This window comes from Grampus griseus, assembly GCF_964374135.1.
Source record: "Grampus griseus genome assembly, chromosome: 4".
Classification (NCBI taxonomy): Eukaryota; Metazoa; Chordata; class Mammalia; order Artiodactyla; family Delphinidae; genus Grampus; species Grampus griseus.
Genome location: NC_138997.1, coordinates 73,817,120 through 73,837,645, shown reverse-complemented (window position 1 = coordinate 73,837,645; position 20,526 = coordinate 73,817,120). Strand labels below are relative to the sequence as shown.

The 20,526-nt window shown below is 38.9% G+C and overlaps 1 protein-coding gene across 1 annotated transcript in view; it reads right to left on the bottom strand.

Annotated features, from left to right (window-relative positions):
- Positions 1-20,526, bottom strand: part of CORIN (corin, serine peptidase) — a gene marked incomplete at both ends in the record, with an annotated part of 252,263 nt that overhangs the window by 149,038 nt on the left and 82,699 nt on the right. Inside the window, 1 exon segment of the mRNA XM_082653606.1 lies at positions 2,050-2,231. Within this exon segment, the coding sequence (XP_082509732.1) occupies positions 2,050-2,231 (182 nt within the window).

The window sequence follows — 20,526 nt, the reverse complement described above, 5'->3', positions numbered from 1 at the left end:
AGAGAGAGATGGAGCCTTACCAACACTCCTTATAAACAACAAGCAAAACCAGCTCAGTCTCTGACTGGATCAAAGTGGTCTGTTCCCACTCTACGTGTCTGCCCTGTTGCCCCCTGCTGTCAGCCAACAGCCTTTAGATCCTTCAAGTTTAGCCTCAACTGCAGAGAGCTGCCTCACCCAAGGGCACACCCTTCCCAGGAAGGACCACAACCAGTGGCTGATTGTGGGGATATAAAGACCCGGCTGTCTGGACCCAACGTGGAACAACTCCTTCAGGCCACATGTGCCCCAGAGCTCCCCGTGGATTTAGCCAAGCTTCAGTGTGCCTGGATCACATTTCAACTTCTACCTCTACCCAATCCTGCTTTCTCTCCCTCCTTTACAAGTGCTGATACTTAATAAATACCCTGTACAACAAACCCCATCTCAGTGGCTGCTTCTGGAAGACCCAGCTTGTGACAGTTGCAGAAGTGGTCCAAGAAAGCAGGGGATACGATGGGGTTATTGATCTGGATTACTCACTGCTGGGATGGCAGCGAAGTTGCCATCGTTGATGGAAGGTAGAGATAGACAAGCCCTGGTATAAGGGGGTGGTCCAACTGCTAAAACCCTTAACAGAGGTGAATTGGAATAGTCCACCTATGGAAAGGAATGCACTGAATGGGGTAATTTACCAAGTGTTTGAGAAGTAACTATAAGGACAGTGACTTGGATGGCTTTCAGCTAAGCTCAATTTCCTAGAAAAAGATAACTCAAAGCTCCAGGCAACTGTAACTCATGTGTGAAAGCCAAAGGGCCTTCCTCATAATTTAGAAAGAGGTTCTTACATACTGTACCAGGAGAGTCTAGAAAACTGAGGATCAGAAAATCTTGATAATGTAGACCCATTAAAATTAAAACCTTCTATTCCATAACAGACATAATAAAAGAAAGGAAAGGCAAGCCACACAGACAGTACATATATCCAACAGATGACTTATATCCAGAATGCCTAAAGAACCACAAGTCGAGAATAAAAAGACAAACTACCCAATCAAAAATGGGCAAGGGCTTCCCTGGTGGAGCAGTGGTTGAGAGCCCGCCTGCCGATGCAGGGGACGCGGGTTCGTGCCCCGGTCCGGGAAGATCCCACATGCCGTGGAGCGGCTGGGCCCGTGAGCCATGGCCACTGAGCCTGCGCGTCCGGAGCCTGTGCTCCGCAACGGGAGAGGCCACAACAGTGAGAGGCCCACGTACCGCAAAAAAAAAAAAAAAATGGGCAAAATATTTTGACACTTGCACTTAAGTTTCTTGCACTTCACAGAAAAGGATATTTAAGTAACCAAAACATTTTGAAAATTCAATCCAATTCATTAGGAAAATTCCACTTAAAATGCAAAGAGATACCACAATACTATCATCAGAATTGCTAAAATGAAAAAGACTGGCAATACCAAGTGTTGGGGAGGATCTGAAGCAACTGCAACTTTCACCCGCAGCTGGGAGAAGTATAAATTGAAACAACCACTTTAAAAAACTTTTTTGCTGAACAAATACATAACCATGTTCCATCAAAGACATGTACAAGAATAGTCACGGCATCACCATTCACAGTAGCTGGAAACAACTCAAATGTCTATCAACAGTAGAACAGAAAAATATACTGTGATGGAAAATATATTAGAATACCATAAAAATGAGAATGAATGAACCAAAAGAAGATGAAAATACAGTGAACCTCTCAAACATAATGTTGAGCAAATGAAGTTCAACACAAAAGGCATGCATACTGTACGATTCGATTGATATCAAGTTCAGAAGTTGGCAGAATTACCTAAGCTGACAGAAGTCTGCATAGAGGTCTCTTTTGGGAGGATCAGGTCACTGGGAGGGGGCTTGTGTTTCTGGGATGCTGTTAATATTCTATTTCTTGATCTGGGTCCTGGTTACATGGGTCTGGTCACTTTGTTAAAATTTGTTGTACTGTACACATTATTTGTATAATTCCTTTCATGGATGGTATACTTCAATAAAAAACTTTTAAAAATGCAACAAAATGCAGACACCTACATTGCTTTTCTTTTTCCTGCTGTGGTGAGAAGCAAATCCTGCTGACATTGTTGTTTTCACTTTGGTTTCTAAACTGGGAGCATTTGAGGAATTCGGGCCAGGAGGCATTCACCATCCCCAGGACTGATTCACAGCCCTCTTTTGCAGACTCACAGAAGGACCTACAGGGCAGGAGTCCATGACTAGAAGAAAAGAGAAAGGTGAAAATTAATGTTTTTACAGACTATTTCTCAAAATAATAATTAAGCTAAAGAAAAGTTGTCCACCAGTGCTGCAATATTATCTTAATTTATATTTACTACAGTCAACAACTTGAACTTCTACCTTCAACACTATAACAAGGATTTCAGCCACCCTACTGTCATGATTCTAGAGGGAATAAGCTAGTTCCATAACACATCATCTAACTGTCTCTTGTGGAAGCATTTATCCCAAATGACTTTTTTTTTTGAGATTTCTTATGCTAAAGTAAATCTGTCAACCAAGACAGAGCTCTACTTACTATCAAAAGGAGTAAATTAACATGCAAATGAATGCCCCCAAAATGGAAAGGCAGAAGTAGGTCACAAAATAGGTTAATCTCATTTCTTTATCATCCCTTTGAGAAATTCAAAGTACCTCTGAGAGACAGCCAGAGAGAAAGCTGTTCCTTAGCCTCCACTGCCTCCCTGGAAAGGAAAATATTATACAAACAAATGGCAACTCTGAAAACTTGTACAGTTATTTATCTTTTCATTTCTATGTTATCTTCTGCAAAATAGAAAAACACAAACAACTGTCCATTAGCAGTAAAGTAATGATGCCCTGGAGTTTGTCTTTATTCATCTGACATTCAATCAAACACTCCTGGATCTGCAGCTCTGTGTCTGGGGACAGGGATGCTGCAATGTCAAGGCCACGGACTTGTTCTCTTGCAGACCCAGGCGGCTTTTTCTGCTTTGCAGCTATAGACTGCATCTCTCACCCTGGCTGGTCATCTAGCAAAGGCATCTCAAATGATTTTAAGAAAACTGGGAAAGAAAATATACATGTCAGTCAAAGCAAAGCACACACTTCACAAATGTAGGGTCAATAAGCTATTGCAGAATCACACAGTATCAGATCTGTAAGAAACCTTAAACAACACCTCATTCAAATCCTCCATTTAAGATAACTTCAGGGAGATTCTGAGACACACATAGCTTCCTAATGGAAGAAGCGGGAAGAGAATCCAGATGTTTTAACTTTCAATCCACGCTTTAGCTACTGTTGCATATCATCTATTCTCATATAAGGATCTAATAATTAGGCTTTAAGAACTTTAAAGCGTAATTATAATTCCCCATTCAAATTTCTATAGATCACAGAAACATAATGGGATGCGCCAGTCACTGAGTTAAAATAGAAGTGATTGAGTCTGTGAAAGAATCTTGAGAGTGAGATCTTGTTATATGAAAATGTGAGAAAGGGGTACTCAACAGTTACATTCAGATACAAACACTTTTGACCTTCTCAGAAACTCGCCTTAAAACTGGGTATCTTTTAGAATCCTGATATTCACATGACTACATTAATATGTAGCTAAATTTGTTAGTGAAGATGTAGAAAGATGTTTTGCATTTGAAAGAATTCGCTTTAGAACATAAAATATGAATTAGTCCAGGCAAGTGTTTCAGTGTAAAGAGGACACCTGACTGCCATTCAGGAAATATATTAGATGTTCATAGGATGGAAAGTATCACTTAAATAACATTTTTTAAAAAGATTTCCTTTCCTAGATCTTATTCCAAAGACGTTAGAGACTATATTTTCTCAAATGAAACTGGGGATCATGGTTGAGGAATGTGGAGAACACAGAATTCCTATGCAGATGCTTATACTTCGCTAGGCTCTAAGTGCTACTAACATGCATTAACTCATTTCTTTCTCACTACAGCACTATAGTACTGTACTGTACCATAGATACCATTACTATCATCCCTAATACACGCAAAAGGAAACTGAAGCACAGGAAATATAAGAGACTTGTCCAAGATCACTGAGGTAGTGAGTATCACAGCCAGCATTTGAACCCAGGCAGACTGATTCAAGGACTATGTATGCTCCAAAAGCATAGCTCAAGGTTAGCTCGAAACTTGATATGTACTTTCCCGTGGACCAACCATAGACACAGTGGTTGGGTTCTCCCTTCACTCTCCAAACTCCTAGTTATCCTTCAATGAGTCAGTATTTGCCTAAGGGGCTAAGGAACACTAGGAAAGGGTGAAGGCATTTCTCTTTCTTTTCCAGGTGTGAGACAGCCCACAACAAAGCTACAAGATAAGCTAGGCTTGGCTTCAGCATTCTTCCTTGCCACCTAGTCCCTGACCTGTGTACTGACACCATCCTGTCCAACGCCACTCCAGCACCCCACCTGGTCAGCCACCTCCACAAGAGCATTACTTGCTCCTTTGCTTCCCTTCCTACAATCAAAACTACGTTCCCCAAGTGAGCTGATCACAATGAGACTTTCAAAGAAAAGAGAGGAAGATAACACAGAGCAGTACATAATAATAGATGGACACTTAACCCTCCCAGAGGTTTCTGGCATCATTAGAAGATTGCTTGCTGGATCTGTACATCAAAATTCATTCCTTAACACAATGCTTCTCAGAGGAGGGGTGATAATCCCACCAGCTTTGCTCAATTTCAAAAGGTAACATTTTTTTTCTCGAGACTTGTTCTGGGAATATAGAGAGACATTAAAATACCATTAGGCTTTCCATTCTAAAAATAAGGCCTAAGAAAAATGTCTAGAGTGTTTCCAAATAGCTCTCTTAAAGAGGTGTAACCAACCAAGACCCATAGGCTTTAAACTGCTGGACGAGGACATGTGAAATAGTGATAGAGTATTAATAACCAGCAGCCCTTTCACACACTGAGCAGAATGAAGAGCCATTTGTTCTTGCTTTGCATGAAATTCAAGTGCCTACGAGGGATTGAAGCATTTTGCTTTTCATCACGTGGAATGGTGCCGTGAGACAGACCACACTATTTTGAAATATAAGTGCTGATATCCAAGCAACAAGCAGACTGACATCTTGAAAACAGTGCTCAGCACAGTGGAGGGGCCAGACTGGGCTACCGGGGTACTATTTTAGGAAAGATGGTTACTTTAAGTGATGTGTGAAGTGCATTTGGGGTTGTGCAAAAGTCCCTACAACATTTCAACTCAAGCTTAAGCTGAAAATTCTTTCCTCACCTCTGTAATTATGTGTTGAAACAAATACATAGGAACAAATATAAAGAATTCTATTATACAGTAATAGTGAGGTTTCTAGGGGATTTTCACTAGGAAGGCTACTCAAATTATTTATCTACAAAAAAATTGTAAATTTTACCTATATAATTTTTTTTTGTAGACAAAGATGTTTATTTTAAAATTATTTTTTTTCACATCTTTATTGGAGTATAATTGCTTTACAATGGTGTGTTAGTTTCTGCTGTATAACAAAGTGAATCAGTTATAGGTATACATACATCCCTATATCTCCTCCCTCTTGCATCTCCCTCCCACCCTCCCTATCCCACCCTTCTAGGTGGTCACAGAGCACCAAGCTGATCTCCATGTGCTATGCAGCTGCTTCCCACTAGCTATCTATTTTACATTTTTACGTATACAATTTTAAGCAAATTTATCTACTAAAATTTCTATATTTATTTACAAAAAATTAGATTTTCTTCCTTATTGTACCCTTTGACCAACATCTCTCCGTTCCCCTCCCCCACAAATTTATAGATTTTTATCAGCAAAACGGTTCTGATAAAGACATAAAGTTAAAATTATTGAATAAGTTACAGCCACACAGTAGGCTTATATAATAGCTAATGGATTTTTATGTTTTATAAATCACTTTTTTCTAACTTTTTACTTTTTTTATTGAAGTACAGTTGATGTATAATTTTATGTAAGTTACAGGTGTACAATATAGTGATTCACAATTTTAAAGGTTATACTCCATTTATAGTTATTATAAAATATTTGCTATATTTCCCATGTTGTGCAATATATCCCTGTAGCTAATTTTATCTAACTTTTTACTTTAAACTACTTTTAGAGACTTACAGAAAAGTTATAAAAACAATACAGAAAGTTTCCATATAGCCTTTATCCAGGCTCCCCCAAAGCAAACATCTTACATAACTACAGTGTAATTATCAGAACCAGGAAATTAACACTGGTACTAAAGTAAGGATCCTATTCAAACATCACCAAGATCTCCATTTAGGATCCCACACTTCATTTAGTTGTCACTTTTTATTTCTGACAAACTAACCTTTAAGTATATCAGAGAAGCTCAGGATTTAAAACTCTTCTTCCATGGGGCGGGGTGGGGGGAAGAATTTTTGTGACAGGCAGGCTTTAAGATGGCCCCCAATGACCCCACCTCCTGCTATTCATGCCCTGTGTAACCTCCTCCCCTTGAGTGTGAGTTGGCCTAGTGACTTGCTTACAACCAACAGAAGGTAATGGGATGTCACTTCCATCACTAGGGTACATAAGACTGTGACTCCTCTCTCACTAGCAGATGCTCTCCCTTACCAGTTCTCATGAAGCAAGTTGCCATGTTGGGTAGGTCTACATGGCAAGGACTTGAGCCTGGCCTCTGGCCAACAGCCAGCTAGGAACTGAGGCCCTCCACCCTTAAGGAACTGAAATTCTTCTAACAATCACATGAGGCTGGAAGTGGATCCTTTCCTAGGCAAGCCTTCAGATAAGACTCGAGACCTGGCCAACACCACGAATGCACCCATATGACAGACCCTGAAACAGAGGACCCAGATAAGACACTCCCAGGTTCCAGGTCCACAGAAACTGAGATAATAGTTGGGTGCTGTTTTAAGCTGCCACATCTGAGGAAATTTGTTACGTAGCAATAGGTAACTAATACACTTTTCTTTGATATATCACTTGGTAAGAGGCATGTTACTGAGTTAGATGTATTATTTATTGATGAGACCTACATAATCTTTTGTTTTAAAGAAAGTTGTAAATTTGTCTTTGTTAGGCCAAGCTGTTCAGTGAACAGTGCTCACAAAGTCATAGTCACCGGGAACACCCAGAGCTGCAGACCTCAGTCGTGAAGAGAATGTTAACAATGGAAGGGTCTTGCAAGATAATGTACTACTGTTTCCTCCTTTTACATGCAAGGAAATTGAAACTTAAAAAGATCTCATAGCCAGATGCTATGATGCCAGCCCAGTGCTCCAGAATGTCTCACCTAGCTGACCTCTTCTCACAAACAGGAGTCACAGATAACACAGGAGCATAAATCCACAAATCCTACAGGAGCACAAATTGGTCACCACTGCTGGAAAACACAAAAAACAACAGATGACTTGTTTCCTCTGTGATGGGCCAACGGCATCAGCTTCCTATGTCTGCACTCTCTGGTGGCCTCAAGAGACCTCACAAGAGGTATGGCTTAGTTGGGGTACGAGAGGAGTAGGGAAGAGATGACCTTGGTTCCCAGCTTCATTAGACACGGGGATAGAAAACTGTGCTAGTGAACACTTACATATGTCATTGTCTCACACCAGAAGAGAAATCATGGGAGAAGTCAAGTTATTTTTTGGTCACACTGGTCTGAAACTCTTTAAAAACCAGAGTTTTTCATCATCTTCATTTGTAATAGCCATGGTTCCAGCAGGAAAGAAATGACTCACTGAGGTAGGATTACTGCAGAGTATTTAATGAAAAGGTCACTTATGAAGGTACTGGCAAGGTTTAGAAAAACCAACCAGGGGTAGTGCAGCATGCGGGGACAGGTTGCCGTTAGCATCTCAGATTCAAGGGACAAGGGAAGGAGCAGTTCTTGGGACTCAGAAAGAGCTGTATGCAGAAGGCTGCCTGATAGGAGCCAGAGCCTCCCACAGTGGGATTCAGGCAACTCCAAACTGTGTAACCTGGTAAAGAAGAAACGAGGGGATCATGACCCAACCTGCCTCCCTTCCCACACTCTGATGTCCTGTTGGTGGTTCCCATTGGCTGAGCCCCACAGGAAGCTAGAAAGTAGCCACTGTTGAAACCAACCTGTGGGGAAGAGTGGGCTGGAGGAGGGTGGGAAGTGGATAAGGAGAAGTAAAGAAGAAAGAGCCAGCACATGACTGCATGCCTCACACCAACGAGAGCTCAACAAATACTTGTCAGGGGACAAAACGCAGGGCTGTGGGAGGAGACTGTTCAACTATTATTAGCTTGAAATCTGGTAGGAGTGTTTACACCGCAGAAATCAGCAAATGCTACAAATCATAGTTTTGTTTTGTTTTTCAGGGAGCCAGTTTACCAGCATACCGCTGGATGAAAGTATAAATCATGTCATCTCCTCTAGAAGGAAAGCTGTTTTTACCTCCACTGGAAGGAAAATTACGGTCATACACTTCTTGGACCAGATGAAGACATTATGTCAATATTAACTCCCTATCTCCCACTACCACCAGCCCTCCTTCTTGGTAGTAATACCATCTACCCAAGTCCGCAAGCCTAAAAACCTTTGTTTCACCCTCAACCTCACCATTCATATGCAATTAATTACTAAGTACTGTTAATTTTACTTCCCCAAAGTCCCTCAAATCCATTTATTCTCTCCCCATTTTATGTTCTCATAAAATTAAACTAGTTGTAGTTCGCCTAATATATGACAGATTTAGGCTGTCTGCTTTCTCCACCTTGCCCACATGGCAAATTTCTATATATCCTCCAAAATCAAATTCAGCTGTTACTTCTTCGCTGGGAACAGCCTTCTTAATGTTGCCAAATGGAAAGAGTCCCTCCTTCTCTGCGTTTCCCCCCATACCTTTTAAACTGATCACATTGGACAGCAGTGTAATTGTTTTCATGTCGTGTCCCCTATTATGCTGAGTCCCTTGAAGGCAGAACTGTGTGTTATTCACCAAAGCAACCCTAGCATCAGACAATGCACCTGGTACATCGTAGGTGCCAATAAATGTTTGCTAAAGGAATACAGTGATCACTTTCCTAACACCTTTGCCGAATAAACTGATGTCAGAAGCGGAAAGGGAGCTCCCAAGCTGTACACATGCCTAGCAAGACCCTCCACGCCACCATATGTCTACCCCCCAACACTCACATCCTTGCCAACAGTATCTGCTTGCAGGACTGATTCCATCATGCCCCCTTTCTCACTTCCTGCAGAGATCACAAGCCACTCGGTATGTCCGGGTCTCTCTCACTTCCTGGATTCCCATATGTTCATGGATCAAATGTAACCTTCTCAGTGAGATTTTCCTGAACAACATTTTGCTGAAAATTGCATCCCTTGCCACCATACCCATACTCTCCCAAAGCTCTTCAATTCTTTTTGGAATTTTTCCATTGCACTTATCACTATCTGATATACTATTATTATTATTAAAAAAATGTTTAATCTGTTTCTTTATTGCCTATCTCCCTCCAATATAATATATAGTTCATGAAGTAAAGGATTCTTGTCTATTTTGTTTGCTGTCCTATCCTTAGTGTATACAGTAGGCATTGCATAAATATTTGTTTGAGAAATAAAAGAATCCCATGCAGAGGATAATTTGGTGGCCTGCTTGGAACAAAGCTGTCAGAAGCAAAGTTGGGAGCAGAACTCTCACTACCTAACTCCCAACTTAATGGTTTGTACAAGAGCTCGCTCCATCCCTGTTCACATGATCTCCTCCCTATCAGGTCAGTAAATTCTACACGGTTGAATCTTGAAATAATTCCCATATAAAGGCAAAAATCTCGGCAAAACCGCTATGGATGAAAACCCTACAGATAAAGTGTCTCGCTTATATGCCAACAGTAAGATGTCACCCTTAAAATAGAGAAACTTGAGGAAATAACAACAAATAAACACAGCTTGAATTAAGATGAGTGTGAATAATGTAAAACTACACAACCGCCCCTGAAAGAGAATATAAAATTCCATACCCTTCTATCCAACGTGATCCTGATTCTCATTAATACTTGGCATACTTACCAGGGCTCATGGAATAGAGGATTAAAAATCACAGGAAAATTTTCAATTGTTCAATTATTTTTTGCAGCTGTTTTGGTTTTTTGCACATCATGAAATGATGCCTTAAATATGGATCTTTGAAGGCACTGAATTACTGGCATTAAATATAAATTCTAGTCACATCCACCTAATACCCATGAATTATTGAGGAGAAAAGTAAACAAACTCCACTGAGCTTGATGAAATATGTGTGCTTGAGACACTGTCAGTGATTTGACAAGGCGTTTTCAGGAAATTTGAGCTCCTGTGGCCTGACTCTCCAGCTTTACGTCTTTGTAAAATAAAAGGAATGTGAGTTATCTGACTGTGTATTACCCACACTTGGAGCCATTCTGGCACATAAATGAAATCTTACTTTTCATTTTATGTCTGTATAATGCCAAAAAGCAGACTAGATCACCCATGTTAAAAAAAAATTAAAAAAATAAAAATAAATAGATCACCCACGTTGCCTGAGACTGAAAAGAGAACTGTGATACAATTGACCACCTAAACAGCCAGGTAGTCAGCACAGGTGTAGCCCAAAAGACTGCTGTTTACAGGTTAGCAGATAAAATCAGGGAAGTAAGTGACAGATGACTTTCCGAATATATGGTTGCTATTAGCAACAAAGACTCTTTTTGCTTTGACTACTGATCTATATAAATTCTTTAAAAATATAGATATGAAAAAATATTAATTCTGTAATGTTTCCATTATTCTCAAATGTGACACAATTAGAGTTCTTGGGACACAGACAAAATCTTCAATAAATAAATTAGCAGTATGTAATAATTCTTCATTTAGAAAAAAATAATAAAATAACCTTATGCTGGCTTTATGTAATTTACAAATTCTTCAAAAAATTGTTTTAAATCAAGTCATATTTTTCAGTTGGCTTTCAAGATTATTTCAGGGTTGCATTTCCATAGGAGAGCAGCACATGCTATCTTATAAAATAATGTCTTTAAAAATACAGTAAGCTTTCTGAAAACTACAGGCCAATATCAATGATGAACACAGATGCAAAAATCCTCAACAAAATACTAGCAAACAGAATCCAACAGCACATTGAAAGGATCATACACCATGATCAAGTGGGGTTTATCCCAGGAATGCAAGGATTCTTCAGTATACGCAAATCAATCAATGTGATACACCATATTAACAAATTAAAGGTGAAAAACCATGATCATCTCAACAGACGCAGAAAAAGCTTTTGACAAAATTCAACACCCATTTATGATAAAAACCCTCCAGAAAGTAGGCATAGAGGGAACCTACCTCAACAAAATAAAGGCCATATATGACAAACCCACAGCCAACCTGATCTCAACGGTGAAAAACTGAAACCATTTCCACTAAGATAAGGAACAAGACAAGGTTGCCCACTCTCACCACTATTATTCAACATAGTTTTGGAAGTTCTACCCACAGCAATCAGAGAAGAGAAAGAAATAAAAGGAAACCAAATCAGAAAAGAAGTAGTAAAGCTGTCACTGTTTGCAGATGACATGATACTATACATAGAGAATCCTAAAGATGCTACCAGAAAACTACAAGAGCTAATCAATGAATTTGGTAAAGTAGCAGGATACAAAATTAATGCACAGAAATCTCTTGCATTCCTATACACTAATGATGAAAAATCTGAAAGAGAAATTAAGGAAACACTCCCATTTACCACTGCAACAAAAAGAATAAAATACCTAGGAATAAACCTACCTAAGGAGACAAAAGACCTGTATGCAGAAAACTGTAAGACACTGATGAAAGAAATTAAAGATGATACAAACAGATGGAGGGATATATCATGTTTTCGGATTAAAAGAATCAACATTGTGAAAATGACTACTACCCAAAGCAATCTACAGATTAAATGCAATCCCTATCAAACTACCAATGGCATTTTTCACAGAATTAGAACAAAAAAAATTCACAATTTGTATGGAAACACAAAAGACCCCAAATAGCCAAAGCAATTCTTTTTTTTTTTTAACATCTTTATTGGAGTATAATTGCTTTACAATGCTGTGTTAGTTTCTGCTTTATAACAAAGTGAATCAGTTATACATATACATATGCTCCCATATCTCTTCCCTCTTGCGTCTCCCTCCCTCCCACCCTCTCTATCCCACCCCTCTAGGTGGTCACAAACCACTGAGTTGATCTCCCTGTGCTATGTAGCTGCTTCCCACTAGCTATCTATTTTACGTTTGGTAGTGTATATATGTCCATGCCACTCTCTCACTTTCTCCCAGCTTACCTTTCCCCCTCCGCATAACCTCAAGTATATTCTCTAGTAGGTCTGTGTCTTTATTCCCGTCTTGCCCCAGGTTCTTCATGACCTTTTTTTTTTGCTTAGATTCCATATATATGTGTTAGCGTACGGTATTTGTTTTTCTTTTTCTGACTTACTTCACTCTGTATGACAGACTCTAGGTCCATCCACCTCACTACAAATAATTCAATTTCATTTCTTTTATGGCTGAATAATATTCCATTGTATATATGTGCCACATCTTCTTTATCCATTCTTCTGCTGATGGACACTTAGGTGGCTTCCATGTCCCGGCTATTGTAAATAGAGCTGCAATGAACATTTTGGTACATGATTCTTTTTGAATTATGGTTTTCTCAGGGTATATGCCCAGTAGTGGGATTGCTGGGTCATATGGTAGTTCTATTTTTAGTTTTTTAAGGAACCTCCATATTGTTCTCCATAGTGGCTGTATCAATTTACATTCCCACCAACATTGCAAGAGGGTTCCCTTTTCTCCACACCCTCTTCAGCATTTATTGTTTCTAGATTTTTTGATGACAGCAAGATCCTTTTTGACCCACCTCCTAGAGAAATGGAAATAAAAACAAAAATAAACAAATGGGACCTAATGAAACTTAAAAGGTTTTGCACAGCAAAGGAAACCATAAACAAGACCAAAAGACAACCCTCAGAATGGGAGAAAATATTTGCAAATGAAGCAACTGACAAAGGATTCATCTCCAAAATTTACAAGCAGCTCATGCAGCTCAATATCAAAAAAACAAACAACTCAATCCAAAAATGGGCAGAAATCTAAATGGACATATCTCCAAAGAAGATATACAGATTGCCAACAAACACATGAAAGAATGCTCAACATCATTAATCATTAGAGAAATACAAAGCAAAACTACAATGAGATATCATCTCACACCGGTCAGAATGGCCATCATCAAAGCAATCTTGAGAAAGAAAAATGGAGCTGGAGGAATCAGGCTCCCTGAATTCAGACTATACTATAAAGCTACAGTAGTCAAGACAGTATGGTACTGGCATAAAAAAACAAATATAGACCAATGGAACACGATAGAAAGCCCAGGGATAAACCCACGCGCCTATGGTCACCGTATTTTTGATAAAGGAGGCAATAATATACAATGGAGAAAAAACAGCCTCTTCAATAAGTGGTGCAGGGAAAACTGGACAGCTACATGTAAAAGAATGAAATTAGAACACTTCCTAACACCATACACAAATATAAACTCAAAATGGATTAAAGACCTAAATGTAAGGCCAGACACTATAAAACTTTTAGAGGAAAACATAGGCAGAATACTCCATGACATAAATCAGAGCAAGATCCTTTTTGACTGACCTCCTAGCGAAATGGAAATAAAAACAAAAATAAACAAGTAGGACCTAATGAAACTTAAAAGCTTTTGCACAGCAAAGGAAACCATAAAAAGACGAAAAGACAACCCATAGAATGGGAGAAAATATTTGCAAATGAAGCAACTGACAAAGGATTAATCTCCAAAATTTACAAGCAGCTCATGCAGCTCAATATCAAAACAACAAACAACCCAATCCAAAAAGGGGCAGAAGACCTAAATAGACATTTCTCCAAAGAAGATATACAGATTGACAACAAACCCATGAAAGGATGATCAACATCACTGATCATCAGAGCAATGCAAATCAAAACTACAATGAGGTATCACCTCACACCAGTCAGAATGGCCATCATCAAAAAATCTACAAACAATAAAAGTTGGAGAGGGTGTGGAGAAAAGGGAACCCTCTTGCAATGTTGGTGGGAATGTAAATTGATACAGCCACTATGGAGAACAGTATGGAGATTCCTTAAAAAACTAAAAGTAGAGCTACCATATGACCCAGCAATCTCACTACTGGGCATATACCCTGAGAAAACCATAATTCAAAGAGTCATGTACCACAATGTTCATTGCAGCTCTGTTTACAATAGCCAGGACATGGAAGCAACCTAAGTGTCCATCGACAGATGACTGGATAAAGAAGATGTGACACATATATATAATGGTATATTACTTAGCCATAAAAAGAAATGAAACTGAGTTATTTGTAGTGAGGTGGATGGACCTAGAGTCTGTCATACAGAGTGAAGTAAATCAGAAAGACAAAAATACCGTACGCTAACACATATATATGGAATCTAAAAAAAAAAAAGAAAAAGGTTCTGAAGAACCCTGGGCCAGGACAAGAATAAAGACGCAGACATAGAGAATGGACTTGAGGACACCGGGAAGGGGAAGGGGAAGTTGGGACGTAGTGAGAGAGTAGCATGGACATACATACACTACCAAATGTAAAATAGATAGCTAGTGGGAAGCAGCCGCATAGCACAGGGAGATCAGCTCGGTGCTTTGTGACCACCTAGAGGGGTGGGATAGGGAGGGTGGGAGGGAGATGCAAGGAGATATGGGGATATATGTATATGCATAGCTGATTCACTCTGTTATAAAGCAGAAACTAACACATCATTGTAAAGCAATTATACTCCAATAAAGATGTTAAAATAAAAGAATACAGTAAATTTTATAAGCAGAAAAATTTGATACTTTTTACTAAAAGATTATCAGTAAAATTCAACTCAAAAGTGGTATAGTAATATAATGGTGTGCAGTAGTAGAAATATTGAAAATAAACTGGATGGTGGGGAAGAGGTTTTGTAATTCTGGTATAGCAAATATTTTTGAAAAAATCATTCCTGTATCAACTTTGATGCCATCTTGATTGTTCACCTAGAGGCCATCTCAGTAATCTGGCCGTCTTTAGTAATAGGATGGAGTTAGAACAGGAAAACCGTATCAACTGTATATTTGAAATGACAGGCAAATTTTACTCTAACTTTAAATAATGGTAACTAGATTATGGGGTCATTTTTCTAGGGAACTCTGCTGCTTCTAAAAAGGAAGCCTAGGACCTTGATAAGAAATGAACAAACTGTGCCTTCCAGAAAAAGGAATTTTAAATACCTCTTGTTTCTGTCAACATTCTTTTTCTTCCTCTCGAGTGGCTGACACAAAAGTATGCCTAGAACTTTTATTTACCTAACAGGATTTTAGCAAAACCAAAAGCTTAAAAGGTGAACACAAGGTGAATAGAAGATAGCAACATAGCAGAATTCCAATCTTGATTTTAGGAGAACACAGATTTCAGGCTGAAAAGCAAGCTGATCTTAATACCTAGAGTCAATAATTCTATTTTCTACCGTGAACCTTTCAACTCTGAGCAAAAGCCAAGCCACCAAAGGCACACAGGTGTTCCCAGCAGATAATCTGACATTTCCCCAAGGTGACACACTGTAAATATTTGTTTAACATTTATTTAGCTGAGAACCTGACAGTTGCAACAGAGAAAAAGAGGGCTTTGTCTGGCAGGGTCCCAATTTGCAAGCCCCACTGGGCAAAACAGACGTCCTGCAGATAACTGGGCCCATCGTTTCTGAAGGCAGTTAGGTGACTCCTTGCTGCTACTGGATCCATGGGAGTGTCAACGCAACCCTCCCCAAGGCCCCCAACTGGATTCTCTATTATTACCAAAGCAAATATAAAAGTGTCCCTGAGAAAAGTTATGGTAGATTTAATTTTCTTCTCTTTTCGTAAGTTTTTAGAGCTCCTTTAATCAGGGCCATGGGCCATGAGTGAACCTGCCCCTTAATCTATGGGAAACTAATTGACCATAAGATGCTGGACTCCTTGTCCCATTTTCTCCACTAAGCTCTTACCAGTCAGTTTAAATATCTCTAGTGATAACAACTCACCATTTCCTGAGACAACATTTCCATATATATACAACTTGAGTATCCATAAAGTTCTCACTTTAGTTAAGTTAGAATTTACTTCTTTATGACTTTCAGTCCCTGGTTCCATTTTTGCCCTGTGGAAGCATAGAGAAAAGGTGTGCTCCCTCTTCCAGTCGTGGCCCAGGAGATTGGAGGGTGGCCACTGTGCACCCTCAGGGCCTCACATCTCCAGGTCCCCCAACTATTCTTCACATGAACAGATTCTGAACCACTATCCTGGTCATTTTTCTTTAAACATGTTTATCACTGTTTTGTTTCTGCTCTGTACATGAACCTTACATCTAAGATTTTCAACTACAGTTGACCTAAAGTCTTTTTAACTGATGCATATGAGTCAGTATTAAAACAAAAGCACTGAACCACCAAGACAATCCTCAAGAACAATCTAGTGTTTCCTCCTCTATTAGATCCAGGATTTTGACAGAAATGAACAAGAACAAGTTAATGTACTTTAGCTGGTTGTTCTGCCAACGGATGCTCACTCAGAAGGAAGTTAAATCATCTCTGGGAATACCATCCAACTCAATTTAAAGTTGTAATTATTTAACACACATATAGAATTTGATTTATGCATGAGTTTTCAGGAACGTATCAATTATACAAAGCAATGCACAACCATTATCAATGGAGTTTGAACTCCCATTTACCTAGACATTTAGGGGAGCTCCCTAATGGAAGAGTTTATTTATTGATCCATTTATTCCAACAAATATTTATTGAGCACCTACTATGTGTTGGGCACTGCTCTGAACACTGGGTATACAACAGTGTGCAAAGTCAGTAAGTTCTCTGCCATTGTGGTGCTTATAAAGTAAGACAGACAACATACAGACAAGCAAAAAGGGACACAGCCTTGCTGCAGTGTAAGATAACAGAACTACCGAGGGTGATCAGAGAATATATCTCCACAGAGATGTCTTTTGAACAGAGGGCATAGATCAAGGGGATAGATCCATCCTGGCAAAGGGAACAGCATGTGAAAAGGAAGCTGGGGAAAGGTGGGCATTTTTGAGAAAGGTCAGTGCAGCTGTGGCAGGGTTGATGACACCAGAGAAGCAAGGAAGGTTTCAAAAGCCATGGCAAAAAGTTCAGCTTATAATCTAAGTCTAAGAGAAAGCCCTTGAATGGGTAGAGGCAGGGGAGTGACATCATCTAATTTGTGCTTTTATTTTTTTTCCCTTTCAGTTTTATTTAGACATAACTGACATACAGCACTGTGTAAGTTTAGGATGTACAGCTAATGATGACCACAATAGGTTTAGAAAATATCCATCATCTCATACAGATACAAAATTAAAGAAATAGAAAAAAATATTTTTCCTTGTGATGAGAATTCTTAGGATCTACTCTCTTTAACAACTTTCATGTAATAACGTACGGCAGTGCTAATTGTGTTTTTATATCATAATGTTGACAGCTAAGTGGAAAATGGATTAGAAGATGAAAAGTATGAGAAAAATATGCAAATCTTGCATCTCTGAAAGAGGTGATGAAGTTTATACCCTCCCAGAAACTCACACACCATCTCTGACTACCATATCAATAATAGTACTATTTATATTTAATAATAATTTACTTATTGTTTATAACAATACTACTTATGGAGAAGTTACTGTGTGCTAGAGAGTGCAGAGCATATATGAGCACTGTATAAATCATTCTGTTTAATACACACAAACCAACCCTATGAAGAGGGTATTATCACTTTAATTAAACAGATGAGGAAACTGAAGGTCAGGAAGGCCAACTGAAGTGCCCAAGGTCTTATAATTGGCAATTGGCAGAGCTGTGGTTTGAATCAGGTTTCATCTGCCCCCCAAACTTTCAAGTGCATTCTCTGCATTTACCAGATTAATTTCTCTAGGCTCCAGTGAACATAATTATTTGGGGAAAAGCATAGCGCTTTTGAAGAAGTTCATTTGAAGAACCTCACTCAACCTCTTCCACAATCCTATAGGGATTGAGTACATGACAGAAAACTGTCCGGTAAATCCCAGGTTTGAGATATAATCTTTAATCTCTAATTTAGCTAGATAAAGAATTTTTTTCAGATAATTTATCTATTTTCTTGACTAAAAAGTGGATAGCAGAACGTGACATATCTCATCTTTTTTTGGACAAGTTCAATTAGGTCCTGCATGAGAAATACTGACCTCAAAATAGATGTATTAGCTAAACTTTGATCAGGACGTGATGATCCAGGTATTGTGCTAAATGCTTTAATATGAGTTATCTTAGTCAAAAATCAAAAAATATGGAACACTTCACAAATCTGCATGTCATCCTTGCATTGGGACCACACTAATCTTCACTGTATTGTTCCAATTTAGTATACATGCTCCCAAAGCAAGCACTAGATAAGAATTTTTTATTTCATGTCTACAGATGTTAAGAATATCTGCTAAGCACCTAGGGTCAAATCAACACTCCAGAGGAAAAAAACCAATAGAAAACACATCCATTTTTAAATGTTAACGATTTATTTCATGAGCAAAGTTTCTCTGCAAAGTATTAGAGGATGTGAGTAGGGTGATGATGATCAGCAATATCTCCTGGGTGTCTTCCAGAAGCAAAGCCAAGGCGGGACCTCTCAGGCCAGTTAACCCCGCTTCAGCTTTGATAAATTCATAGACCTATTATTTCAACCCAGAGGGAAAGGGTGATAGCTACATATCAAAAGCATGTGGCTGCAATGTTTGCTTCCTCTTCCAAACACAGAGATTTTAAGTGTATCCAAAAGTCATCCAGGGGCTTCCCTGGTGGCGCAGCGGTTGAGATTCCGCCTGCCAATACAAGGAACACGGGTTCGTGTCCCGGTCTGGGAAGATCCCACATGCCGCAGAGCGGCTGGGCCTGTGAGCCATGGCCGCTGAGCCTGCGCGTCCAGAGCCTGTGCTCCGCAACAGGAGAGGCCACAACAGTGAGAGGCCCGCGTACCGCAAAAAAAAAAAAAAAAAAAAAAAGTCATCCAGAAACATCTGTTATTCTCCTGGCCTAGGAATTGTTCATCTTTCTCTACCTACATGCTGATATTTTTAAGCTATTCATTCTAGCCCACATATTTTTAGGGCTACCTGAATTGTTTATCAGTCAAATCTCTATATTTTGAGTTATATTTCATTGAATCAATATAGTTACGGATTATCCTGTATTATAAGATATCCTTTAATTATCCTGTATTATAGTCCATGATACACACACTTATTTTTTAATAAATGAAACACTTAATGAAACTGTTTAATGAAACTGTTAAAGTTCATTGTTATATAATATAGTTGAGTACAGTTGAGGTCTCAAAGGGACAGGTTAAAAACCATACTACTTATACATCCCACTCTACCTTTTTTCTTTTTTTTTTTTTTTTTTTTTGGCGGTACGCGGGCCTCTCACTGTTGCGGCCTCTCCCGTTGCGGAGCACAGGCTCCGGAAGCGCAGGCTCAGTGGCCATGGCTCACGGGCCCAGCCGCTCCGCGGCATATGGGATCCTCCTGGACCGGGGCACGAACCCACGTCCCCTGCATCGGCAGACCACTGCGCCACCAGGGAAGCCCCACTCTACCTTTTTAGATTAAAGTCTAAATGTTATTAAGTACCTATTTTCTCTAGGATGGAATATAAGCAATTCTCTATTATTTGAATAGTAGAGTAGTAGAGAAAATGAGTAGAACAAATGATCCAAAATAGTGAAATATAAGAAAAAAATGTTTGATATATAAAAATATAAGAATTACTTTCTACAATACATTTTACCTTTCTGAACTTATTTTACTTATTAAATTTAGCTTGCAGATCTCATGCACATGCTAAATGAAAGCAGGAAGCACTGGTCTGAAAGTACAATCATAAAATTAAATATAATAATGAATGTAATAAAATGTAGGACAAGTCCCTGAATGATACCTGAAAATTGACTATAAATTATTACCCACTGTAACAGAAAATGGAAAACTCTCCTATGAGAGCATTTCTCAGGATGAACCAGGTCAGGAGAAAAACAATTTTACCTAAAAGTACCCTGAAGACTCTGGGCAACTTAACTAGAATTTTACAACTGATTTAGCTGAGAGTAGAGATTGAATTATCAGAAAAAGGATGATCAAAATGAGTTAAGAGTCCCCTGGAGGCTGAATGCACTCTCTTTCATTGTCTTATATGAAATTTATATCAGTATATATAAATTTCATGGTAAAGAAAGAACTTTCATGTTAAAGAGAGAAACTCTTTTATATAAGTATGTAAATTTATATAAGTATATATACACACTCCTGAGTCCATAGAGAAATTAAAGCAAAGAGATATAAGTGAAATTGTTTGAAATTAGGGAGAAATGGAATCCAACTCCAGCAGCCTTAAGTATTCTA